Genomic DNA, 12,651 nt, shown 5'->3' with positions numbered 1-12,651 from the left:
AACACATTTCATTACACCAAATACACAAAATAATGTTCTTTTTAGCAGCATCATATGACCCCTTTAAAGTCTGTATTAAATGAGCAGTATTGGTGCTGTGAGCCTCATAAAAGACAGTGTTAACCCAAATGACTCTCTCTTCGGAAGGGATTGAACAGCCAGTAAATGACTGATGAGTAATCAGCTTCTCACAGAATGACTGAAAACTGCGATGGCTGCAGGCAGTCAGACTGACTTTGTCGCGTCTCCTCACAAGCTGTCTTGGCTCTCATCCTTGGGCTGTTATAAATAGACGCAGAGCTGTTGTGGAATTTTCAATTTCCGGAATGGTCGCTGTGCATGTTTTCTAGGCCTACCTTGAGGCTAATCCTTCACCTCGCTTTCCAAATGGCTCCATTATACATCAAGCTCTCGGGCCAAGTTTACTAGCCACCTGTGGACCAAACACAGCGTGCGTAATGTTAAATGTTAGAGAGGTGCTGTATGTACTCTGCTTAATTTTCTCCATATGCATTTAAAAAAATAAAGACTTCAAAAATGACTTTATCTTATAGCTTCACTAGTTTACAAAAACTCAGATTGCCATGAGTTAACATTAACATTTTCGAACCATGGATTCCCTCAAGAGGATATACACAGTAATATTGTAAAATATTATTACAGTTTAAAAAATGTACATGTAATTTATTCAGTGTCACATGATCCTTCATAAATCATTCTAATATGCTGATTTACTGCTTAAGAAACATTTCTTATTATTAGCATGGTTGAAAACAGTTGTGCCGCTTAATATTTTTGCGGAGAAGGTGATATATTTTTTCAGAATTCTTTGAATATATGATAATAAATTAATATATTTAAGTTAATTTAACAGCATTTGTTTGAAATAGAAATCTTTTGTGACCTTAAAATGTCTTTACTGTCACTTTTCATCAATTTAATGGATCCTTGCTGAATATAAGCTTTTTTTTTTTATCATACTGACTGCACAGTTTTGAAAAGTAGTGTACATCAAAGGAGAATTTTGTGAATTTAGTCCTATAGTAACACAAACTTTATTTTACTCAGAAATCAAAAACTACTATTGTAAAATAGAAATTCAGTCCTGCAAATTTGCCTTTCAGGTTGACTTTTGAAGTGATGTCAGCTATTCTGTAGTTAATTTGAAATCACCCATGCTTTAGCAGAAGCATATATTGCCCAACATGCTTGAAGCTCATAGCGCATTCCTTAAAAAAAGTTTGTTTATTGGCATCAGTGGTTCCATGAAGAACCTTTACCATCCATGGAAACTTTCTATTGCACAAAAGGTTCTTCATAGAGGAAAACGGTTATCTATGGCATCTTTATGGCATCGCTGCGAATACCCCCTTTTTGGAATTTATATTTTTAAAGGCATAGGTCTTTCGTGAAATGTTTATTCCTTATTGCTAAAAATCAATATCTCTATGGAGATTTTCAGTAGCATTATAACCTCTATAACCCTACTCTTGTGCTCTATTTAAATCTGAAGAGAGGGAGAGCGTGTTGAAATCTCTCTTTTGTTAGACTTGAGGTCATTCTTTGTCTCTCCAGTTTTATGCAATGGTTTGCCGAACCATGCTGTCTGACTTGAAGAAACTCAATCAATATGTGCAATCAACAAGTAAAGAGTCTTTGAATGACTTCCTGAAACTGAATGGTGCATCTACTAGCTTCCAGTCTGAAGAGGGTGAACAATGGGAGAGAAGATAACTGATTTTCATTCCTTGCATCTCCAAGGGTCACCACGACTATTTATACCAAACGTGCTTACAGTATGTATGTTTAAAACATCCTAGAGCGCTAAAAAACGACATTGGCACCCTGAGAACCTCCACACACGCTCTCCTAGCAACATTTGTCTCTCTCAGAAGAAAAGGAACTGAACAGGATAATTAACCTCCCACACTGGCAATGGGGCGCGTGTGAGAAAGGCTGAGGAAAATTATAGTGATTGTGAGCCTAAAGTGCAGGGACTAGGACCCCTCACCACCCTACTGTATCTTATTTTCAAGCATCCCTTCTTCATAGAGAAAACGAGTGTGAATGTGTGCATGTCTCTGTTGAATAGTTATGACGTGTGATGTGGCCTCTAAATTATATGTGTGGCATATGCAAGCAGACATTTGCCTGGGTATCCCGTGCTTAATGCAGTTTGACAGGCAGAAGCATTGTTGACAGCCTGATGCGAGATCACACAGTTGATTTGTCCTGCGAGTGTGTGTGTGAGTGTTTGATAATATGGTGGAGTGGGGGTCCTCGCGTCATTCAGTTTAATTAGGGTGCTACAAACACCCAAGGCTCTGTTTGTCACTTAGACCTGAGCAGTGTTCACTCAGCCATGCAGCCTGAAAGCATAGCGATGGATGGATGGCTGGCAGGGTTGAGCAAAATTCAGGACCTAAGTACTGACTTCCTTTTGATTTATTGTGAATTTGTCCATTTGAATCGAATTGCCACCCTAGAGTAAGCTGAATTGGAATTTGAATGACAGGAAGAGGAATTTAAAAGAAAAATATTTCAAAGAATAATGAATATAACACATGTACTCCATTGTGATAAGTTGTTTTTTCATCCTGATCCACAGTTGATTTATTAAATATGATGAAATATGAACTAAATATAAATGTCCATCTGTCTATCTATCTATCTATCTATCTATCTATCTATCTATCTGTCTGTCTGTCTGTCTGTCTGTCCGTCTGTTCATCCGTCTATCCATCTGTTTGTCTGTCTGTCTGTCAGTTTTAAATTATATTTAATATATAACACATGTTTCAATTGAATTTCAATTTATACTGTATACACTGCCATTCAAAAGTTTGGTGTCAGTAAGATTTAGTAAAAAAAAAAAAAACTATTCAGCAAAGTCACATTAAAATATTAAGCGACGCAACTGTTTTCAACTTCGATGATGATAATAATAAATGATTCTTGAGCACCAAATCAGCATATTAAAATGATTGCTGAATGATCATTGTAATGAGGACTGAAGTATTTATTTATTTATTTGGTAACACTTTAACCAATTCTCAATATTAACTATACTGATTAATATGCATATTACTAGCATATTGGCGGTTTGTTAGTACTAATAAAGCATGTATTAATGCATTACTCTGCATGACCATATTTTAGATCCCTTAATTCTATGTTTTAACTACAGTAAACTTAACAACTACCTTACTAACTATTAATACATAAATGTGACTATTTGTTTATTTATTGCTGCTGAAAATTCATCTTAAAAATTCAAAGAAATAAATTACATTTTAGACATTATTTCACAATATTTCTACATTTATTAAAATCTATTTAAAATATTTAAAATCATTTTAATAAAATTCTAATTAATATTTATATTTACATGATTAAATTTAAAATATAATAGTAATAATATTATTTTTAAACATATTAACCACAAAACTGCAAATATATTATAATAGATATTTCACCAATGTCTGATTTTTTTTTTCTTTGTAGAGGGCTCTTTACAGGCTTGCCAGACTTTTTATCTGGTGCAAAAAGTAATAATATAATGTAATCATTCACATGGTATTTATAGCTCAGGAGAATGGTTCAAATGCTTCAGTCAAATACTTCTAGGGCTGCATGTGCCAGTCCAGCAACTGCCATTGAGATGAATGAGAATGCTTATGCATATCTTCTCCTCAAGTCTAGGGACTAAGAGAGAAGGATGTCTTTTTCCACTTCCTACACTCATTATTTAATTCCTTGGTGTGTATTGTAAGCTGCTTTTGGGGCAGTACAGTAAGTGTATTGTTTGTATAACGGCCGTGGAAATAAAAAACTGTGAAAAGTGATTTTTTTTTTTCCCTTCTCTACTTGGAAAGCCCCTTTCAAATGATAAACTTAAGAGGTTCTATCCCAGTCCTTCTGAATAACAGCCATGCATTTTATAGTGGCAGACCATACTGTTAACTAAAGAACAGGCTGTATCCGGGGTGAATAAAGTACATTTCTCATTTCGTTTTGTGGGCTATGCTAATGTTCAGCCGCTGTCCTCCCTATTAGAATCTATTATTGTGATAACACTAATGAGATGCTAAACTGTGCTTGGCAGCATAGTGCTGCCTGCTTGCTCAGACTCCTTCAGTGTGAATTATGCTTATCGGCCTTACAAATATGGAAAGCTATTCATAACCTAATTGCCCTGGATTGAGGGGGATAGAAAAAAAATGTATCTGAGATGTCTTGGCGAGTTACAGTACCATGTTGGTTAAAGTTCCCAAGAGTTCCCAAATGAGACTCTTCTTCAGACTAGTCCTGCAGATCTGTGGAAATATCAGAACAGCATAACACATACTTAAATACTGAAAATGTCTCCTTGGAATTGCTTTGTGCCCAGATTTAAAAGCAGACTGCTCTTTAAAGTGAACATGAAAAGAATATCTTCATATCTTAAATAACATGCGACAAGTATTTATTGATTTGTCTTTGCAAAAAAAGAACATATTTGTCATTTGTAATCCATATGACTCATAATATCCATTATTATTCAATGATAATCTTTTAAGCACAGTACAAACATTCATTTCAGCCAAGACCGCAGATGTAATAAAAGCTACAGGCATGTCTGACACTGACTGCTACTAAAATCACCATGTTAATTTATATTCAAGCTCCTCTGTTAATATTTTATGCCATAATTATGTCTCAGACTTTACTGTAATGTACGGTATTATTCACACCATGATGAATGATATCATTACAGTGTGCGGTTTTAAGATGAGATCAAGACTGAGGTCATATTGCATGTGTTAACTATTTTAACCACAGAAGAGGATCATATTGTCCCATGTTGACGGCATCTCGCTGTATTTTTGTGACAGGTACATTCATCTCAGCCTTCACGGTTCTGTGCGGAGCGAGGACAGACCTTCCCGACAGGCACGTGTGCTGTGTTTTCTGGCTGAACATCGCAGCCGCCTTCATCCAGATCATCACTGCCATTGTCATGGTGGGCTGGATCATGAGCATATTTTGGGGAATGGACATGGTCATTCTTGCCAGTGAGTATTCCTCCATAATACCACTACAAGCACCTTTTTCATTTATTAAATATTTTTGGTGGTTTCGGTAGCCCCCCGAAACCCCCTCCCTCCCCAAATTGACAATTTTGCCATATGTATAGTTTCATTTTCTTTTCTTTGTTGAACAGAAGAGTATTGACAACTTTTATACTTTTATGTATTTATTTATTGCCTTTGCTGGATATTGATATCAAAGGCCAGTGTGGGCTGCTGTTAAAAAAATAAATATTACAAAATAAATTCTTAAAATAATTATACTTTTGTGTTCCAATAAAAAGTAAATAATGTGAAACAAAATATTAATTAACAATAATTTTTAGTGCTGTCAAATCGATTAATTGAGATTAATTGCATCCAAAATAAAAGCTTGGGTTTACATAATATGTGTGTGTGTGTGTGTGTGTGTGCATACATGTATATATTTAATAAATATATGTAATATATATTTATATTTATACAGTTGAAGTCAAAAGTCAACCTACACTTGCCAGACTTTTTATCTGGTGCAAAAAGTAATAATATAATGTAATCATTCACATGGTATTTATAGCTCAGGAGAATGGTTCAAATGCTTCAGTCAAATACTTCTAGGGCTGCATGTGCCAGTCCAGCAACTGCCATTGAGATGAATGAGAATGCTTATGCATATCTTCTCCTCAAGTCTAGGGACTAAGAGAGAAGGATGTCTTTTTCCACTTCCTACACTCATTATTTAATTCCTTGGTGTGTATTGTAAGCTGCTTTTGGGGCAGTACAGTAAGTGTATTGTTTGTATAACGGCCGTGGAAATAAAAAACTGTGAAAAGTGATTTTTTTTTTCCCTTCTCTACTTGGAAAGCCCCTTTCAAATGATAAACTTAAGAGGTTCTATCCCAGTCCTTCTGAATAACAGCCATGCATTTTATAGTGGCAGACCATACTGTTAACTAAAGAACAGGCTGTATCCGGGGTGAATAAAGTACATTTCTCATTTCGTTTTGTGGGCTATGCTAATGTTCAGCCGCTGTCCTCCCTATTAGAATCTATTATTGTGATAACACTAATGAGATGCTAAACTGTGCTTGGCAGCATAGTGCTGCCTGCTTGCTCAGACTCCTTCAGTGTGAATTATGCTTATCGGCCTTACAAATATGGAAAGCTATTCATAACCTAATTGCCCTGGATTGAGGGGGATAGAAAAAAAATGTATCTGAGATGTCTTGGCGAGTTACAGTACCATGTTGGTTAAAGTTCCCAAGAGTTCCCAAATGAGACTCTTCTTCAGACTAGTCCTGCAGATCTGTGGAAATATCAGAACAGCATAACACATACTTAAATACTGAAAATGTCTCCTTGGAATTGCTTTGTGCCCAGATTTAAAAGCAGACTGCTCTTTAAAGTGAACATGAAAAGAATATCTTCATATCTTAAATAACATGCGACAAGTATTTATTGATTTGTCTTTGCAAAAAAAGAACATATTTGTCATTTGTAATCCATATGACTCATAATATCCATTATTATTCAATGATAATCTTTTAAGCACAGTACAAACATTCATTTCAGCCAAGACCGCAGATGTAATAAAAGCTACAGGCATGTCTGACACTGACTGCTACTAAAATCACCATGTTAATTTATATTCAAGCTCCTCTGTTAATATTTTATGCCATAATTATGTCTCAGACTTTACTGTAATGTACGGTATTATTCACACCATGATGAATGATATCATTACAGTGTGCGGTTTTAAGATGAGATCAAGACTGAGGTCATATTGCATGTGTTAACTATTTTAACCACAGAAGAGGATCATATTGTCCCATGTTGACGGCATCTCGCTGTATTTTTGTGACAGGTACATTCATCTCAGCCTTCACGGTTCTGTGCGGAGCGAGGACAGACCTTCCCGACAGGCACGTGTGCTGTGTTTTCTGGCTGAACATCGCAGCCGCCTTCATCCAGATCATCACTGCCATTGTCATGGTGGGCTGGATCATGAGCATATTTTGGGGAATGGACATGGTCATTCTTGCCAGTGAGTATTCCTCCATAATACCACTACAAGCACCTTTTTCATTTATTAAATATTTTTGGTGGTTTCGGTAGCCCCCCGAAACCCCCTCCCTCCCCAAATTGACAATTTTGCCATATGTATAGTTTCATTTTCTTTTCTTTGTTGAACAGAAGAGTATTGACAACTTTTATACTTTTATGTATTTATTTATTGCCTTTGCTGGATATTGATATCAAAGGCCAGTGTGGGCTGCTGTTAAAAAAATAAATATTACAAAATAAATTCTTAAAATAATTATACTTTTGTGTTCCAATAAAAAGTAAATAATGTGAAACAAAATATTAATTAACAATAATTTTTAGTGCTGTCAAATCGATTAATTGAGATTAATTGCATCCAAAATAAAAGCTTGGGTTTACATAATATGTGTGTGTGTGTGTGTGTGTGTGCATACATGTATATATTTAATAAATATATGTAATATATATTTATATTTATACAGTTGAAGTCAAAAGTCAACCTACACCTTGCAGAATCTGCAAAATGTTAATTATTTTTCCAAAATAAGAGGATCATACAAAATGCATGTTTTTGTTTATTTAGTACTGACCTGAATAAGATATTTCACATAAAAGATGTTTACATATAGTCCACAAGAGAAAATAATAGTTGAATTTATAAAAATGACCCTGTTCAAAATTTTACATACACTTGATTCTTAATACTCTGTTGTTACCTGAATGATCCACAGCTGTGTTTTTTTGTTTAGTGATAGTTGTTCACGAGTCCATTGTTTGTCCTGAACAGTTCAACTGCCTGCTGTTCCTCAGAAAAATCCTTCAGGTCCCACAAATTCTTTGGTTATCCAGCATCTTCTGCATATTTGAACCCTTTCCAACAATGACTATATGATTTTGAGATCCATCTTTTCACATGAGGACAACTGAGGGTCTCGTATGCAACTATTACAGAAGGTTCAAATGCTCACAGATGCTCCAGAAGGAAAAACCATGCATTAAGTGCATCAACAGAATGAACATTTTTCTTATTTTGCCTAAATATCATATTTTTTCATTTAGTACTCCCCTTTAGAAGCTGCAGAAGATACTTACATGTTTCCCAGAAGACAAAATAAGCTAAATTTACCCTGATCTTCAAATTCAAAAGGTTCTTAATGCATCGTTTTTCTTCTAGGAATAGGCGATCAATGCTCATGATTTGACAGATCTGTTTTTAATGATCTCTAGCAAAACTAGAACATACTGTACATTTAAAGGGATAGTCTACCCAAAAATTAATATTCTGTCATTACTTACTCACCCTCATGTCATTCCAAAACTCATACATTTCTTCCTTTCTTCTGTCAAACACAAAAATAGAAAAAGCATCTTTTTGGGTTGTTTTTGTTCATACAATTAAGGATTATAATATCAAGTGTTGTTTTGGACTTTCATCATATTGACAAAAACTGCTGAAACATCCTTCAGAATATCTTCTTTTGTGATTGTTCTGCAGTAGAAAGAAAATGAAACAGGTTTGGAACAACATGAGCGTGAGTAAATGATGACAGAATTTTCATTTTTGGGTGAACTATCCCTTTCACATGCGTGGTAAGTGTAGAAGATGACAGGATTTCAGTAGTCACCCTGCTGTGGGCCATAGTCAGCTCCGTTCATGTTCAACCTGACATCTTTCTCGCTCCTTCTAATATCATCTCCGCCTTCCAGGGCTGTAGAAGGTGCCAGAATCCTTTGAACAATGACTATTAGAGTGGTCTGCTGGTAGGAGTGGATTGAAAGCTCTGCAGTAATTGTTCTGTGTAGGCAGACGAAGCAAATCACAGAACTTTGTCACATGTTTTTACTGTGGAATGTTCATACTGTCATTGAACATTTAAACATATGATTCAAAATTCTAATCTATTATTTATTTATTTATTTTGCTATTTCATAACCTTTTGGATCAAAAGTTTCTGAAGGTAGGTGAACCAAATATTTGACTTTTGTCTTGTCGCTAATTATACTCAGACCTGTCTCAAATATCGTAAAACATAGCCTGCAAGCATTGGCCATGCACATACATACTGCAAAAAAAAAATAAGTGTTTTGTTATAAATGCAATGTTTCTTTCTAACAGACCTTTGCAACTTCAGTATTGTCTAAGAGTGTAAGGGCTTTAATATTCAATTTAATGTGTGTTTGGAGGCAGCACATGCTATATATAAAATAACATAGAAATATTATTATAGTTTATTATTAACAGTCCCATTTTTAACCTAATATAAATATTATATGTGACCCTGAACCACAAAACCAGGCTCAAGTCAACATTGTATGGGTCAAAATTATCGATTTTTCTTATATGCCAAAAATCATTAGGATATTAAGTAAAGATTATGTTCGATGGAGATATTTTGTAAATGTCCTACCATAAATATATCAAAACTTAATTTTTGATTAGCAATATGCATTGCTAAGATCTTCATTTGGACAACTTTAAAGGTGATTTTCTCAATATTTAGATTTTTTGCACCCTCAGATTCCAGATATTCAGATAATTGTATCTCGGCCAGTCCTATCCTAACAAACCATACATCAATGGAAAGCTTATTTATTCATCTTTCAGATGCATAATGATGTATAAATCTCAGTTCCAAAAAATTGACCCTTATGACTGGTTTTGTGGTCCAGGGTCACATATTATTATAAAGAAAATGCAGAAGAATGCAGAATATTGTTACAATTTAAAGCAATTGTTATCATATATTTGAATACATTTTAAAATGTAATTTATTCCTTTATACTATTTCTTTTTGTGCAAACTAAAATTCGTTTAGTTATCCTGACTTTCTTCTTATTCTGGATCTAAATGTAAAACTTATGGCCACAGAAAAGGATAGCGCAAAAGGATACACTTCGAAGATAAAACTGAATGAAATTAAGAGTTATGTTGCATTAGCTTGTTTTAATTCATTTGAACTGTATAAAATGATTTCTTTTATTGAGCTTGTTGCATTATAAGATTGGCCTTTCCACTAATGCATGAAATATTGCCTTAAAATATGGCTTAAACTTAGCATAATTAAGTTCATACATTACATACATTTTATGTTCATAGAGACACCAACATCTCTCTGTAATTATCATTTTGCCAACTATGCCAACAGAATGATAATTTAGGGGATTCATTCTTGCGTTTAAATGTTGATTGTCAAATAATTGTCAAATCTGCAGTGTGTATGTAACCCTTATGAAATATTACACTAATGAAAACCGTTCTAGATGCAATAGAAAACATGGTAATATTCTAAATGGCATAACACAATTATTTGATACAGGTCTGCTGTCCTCACAGTTTGGTCACTCATCTCAGCCCATTATCACTACCCATGCTGCAAGCTCGGCTTCTCCCATTCTGTTTATTCTGATCCATCTCGGATAATGTGCCTCCCACCACCTGCCATCTGCCAGTCGCCTCTCAGTCTGTTTGATCCACTTTTTGTTCATTAAATGCCAGTAGAACCATAGCGCTCATTAGAAAAGAAGCTTTGCAAAAGTGTGACTTCATACAGAGACTGCGACAATGCACCACTAACTCCTTCAGTTGCACGCTGAGCCCTTTGACAAGATCTTTCAGCAGCCTTGCCTTTGTGGCTCGGCCGCCTTGGAAGACAGGTTAAAGTAATAGTTCACCTCAAAAATCATAATTCAGACCTGCATGATTTTCTTTCTTTCTTGAAACACAAAAGGTGAATTTTTGATAAATGTTGTGGTGACAGGATATAATGAGAAATGAAGAATGAGGCTTATATAATGAAATTAAATAAGGAATAGGGCTGTCAAGCTTCAAAATGCACCATAAGAATGTTTAAAAGTAGCTTCGTGGGCTGTTAATAGCCTAAATCAATGACTCAGGGAGAATTGAATCAGTCCGATTTGTGAACGAGTCATTCAGACCAGTTTTGTGAACTGGATCTACTGAATAATTGAAGAGATTTGAATAAAATATAAAACATTTTCATTAGGCTGAGGATTACGTCCAGGATTTTCATTAAGAAGGAAAGTCATTTGGGTTTGGAATGCCATGAATATTAACAATAACTACAGTTGTTCATTTTTGTGGTGAACTATCCCTTTAACTACTATATTTGCCTTAAAGTGTGCAGTACAGATTACTAAATGGCTCGCATGCTAAAAAGAATAGGCTTGATAGTTGAAGCTTGGGTCTTGATCTTTTGAAAGCTTTAATGCATTGAGTCATCTGCGTTTAAACCCGTTATAATGCAATGCTTTAAGAAGGTCATGAGTCATTAATCTATTCCCATTCTACATCTCATTATAAATACTGCAAGATAAAGCCAAAACCTGTGATATTTCAGTGCACAGATAAGACTGCTTCTCGAGCTGAACCAGTGCTGTAAAATGTAAACCCCACTGAGGCATTTTCTAGGCGATATATATGAAAACTGAACTGTGTCAAGTGCCACTCGCATCAGGTGGTAGCATTCAGATATTGTTGGCGAGGGGCTGTTTTTTTTTTTTTTTATATTTAGGTTTGCTGGGGATGCTTTCAAACCTTCTTTAGGCTTCTTTCTGTAAGAAATAAAACTGTTGTTTGGTCATTTGGTTTATATACTTTATTTGACAACACAAAAAGGATTCAAAGTAAATAATAGTATTATTTATATACTGTTATTTTATATATTATGTATTTATTTTTTTGAATGACCTTTATTTTTATATTTTCAGTTTTCATTTTAGTTTTCAGTAGGTTTCAGTAATTTTGTTACTGTATGTGCTTTCATCATTATTTGTTTTTTTTATTAAGTATTTCTATTTAGCTTTATTTTATTGCAGTTTTAGTGTTTTTTTACGTTACTTTACGTTACTAAAAAAATGTAAATTGTCATCCTCACATCCTTCCAAACCTGCTGTTATAATACAGTGACAGGAGGCTCCAAAAAAGACAAATCATGCATTATGCAAGTCATAAAATGAGGAACAAACAAGTGAACAAAACTTTATTCACCTACCTACAACCTTTCAGTTACGATGCTAGATATTTAACGTGGTTACAAAGTCCACATTTATTCATTTTAACTATAACTTTAACTCAGTTTGCCATACGTTTGGGGTCAGTATGTTTTTTTTGTTTTGTTTTTTTGGGAAACAAATTAATACTTTTATTTAGCAAGGATGCATTAAATTGATGAAGGCGTTGTTTCAAAAGATTTATATATCAAAAACAACAGTTTGAACTTTCTATTCATCAAAGAATGCTGGAGGGAAAATTATGGTTTGCACAAAAATATTGAGCAGCACAACTGTTTTCAACATTAATAATAAGAAGAATTTTTCTTGTGCAATCAGCATATTAGAATGATTTCTGAAGTATCATGTCACACTGAAGACTGGAGTAACGGCTGCTGAAAATTCAGAAATGTAGAAATTGAAACTATTTTATATATAATTTAAAAAATAATTTGAAATTATTTTACTGTTTTTACTGTATTTTAACCAAATAAATGCAGCCTTGGTGAGCATGAGAGACCTTTAAAAAAAAAAAAAAAAAAATTTTAAA

General features: G+C 34.3%; 1 protein-coding gene across 1 annotated transcript in view; it reads left to right on the top strand.

Annotated features, from left to right (window-relative positions):
• The window catches only part of LOC107676224 (protein stum homolog), a 12,880-nt gene extending 7,666 nt beyond the window's left edge, over window positions 1-5,214 (top strand). The window contains exons 2-3 of the mRNA XM_016470727.1: window positions 4,875-5,054; window positions 5,204-5,214. Coding sequence (XP_016326213.1) covers window positions 4,875-5,054; window positions 5,204-5,214 — 191 coding nt within the window. The remainder of the gene's footprint in view (window positions 1-4,874; window positions 5,055-5,203) is intronic.
• The last annotated feature ends 7,437 nt before the right edge of the window (window positions 5,215-12,651 follow it).

Source organism: Sinocyclocheilus anshuiensis, unplaced genomic scaffold (assembly GCF_001515605.1).
Source record: "Sinocyclocheilus anshuiensis isolate Anshui unplaced genomic scaffold, SAMN03320099.WGS_v1.1 scaffold2322, whole genome shotgun sequence".
NCBI lineage: Eukaryota > Metazoa > Chordata > Actinopteri > Cypriniformes > Cyprinidae > Sinocyclocheilus > Sinocyclocheilus anshuiensis.
This window is presented reverse-complemented; position numbering and strand designations above follow the sequence as displayed.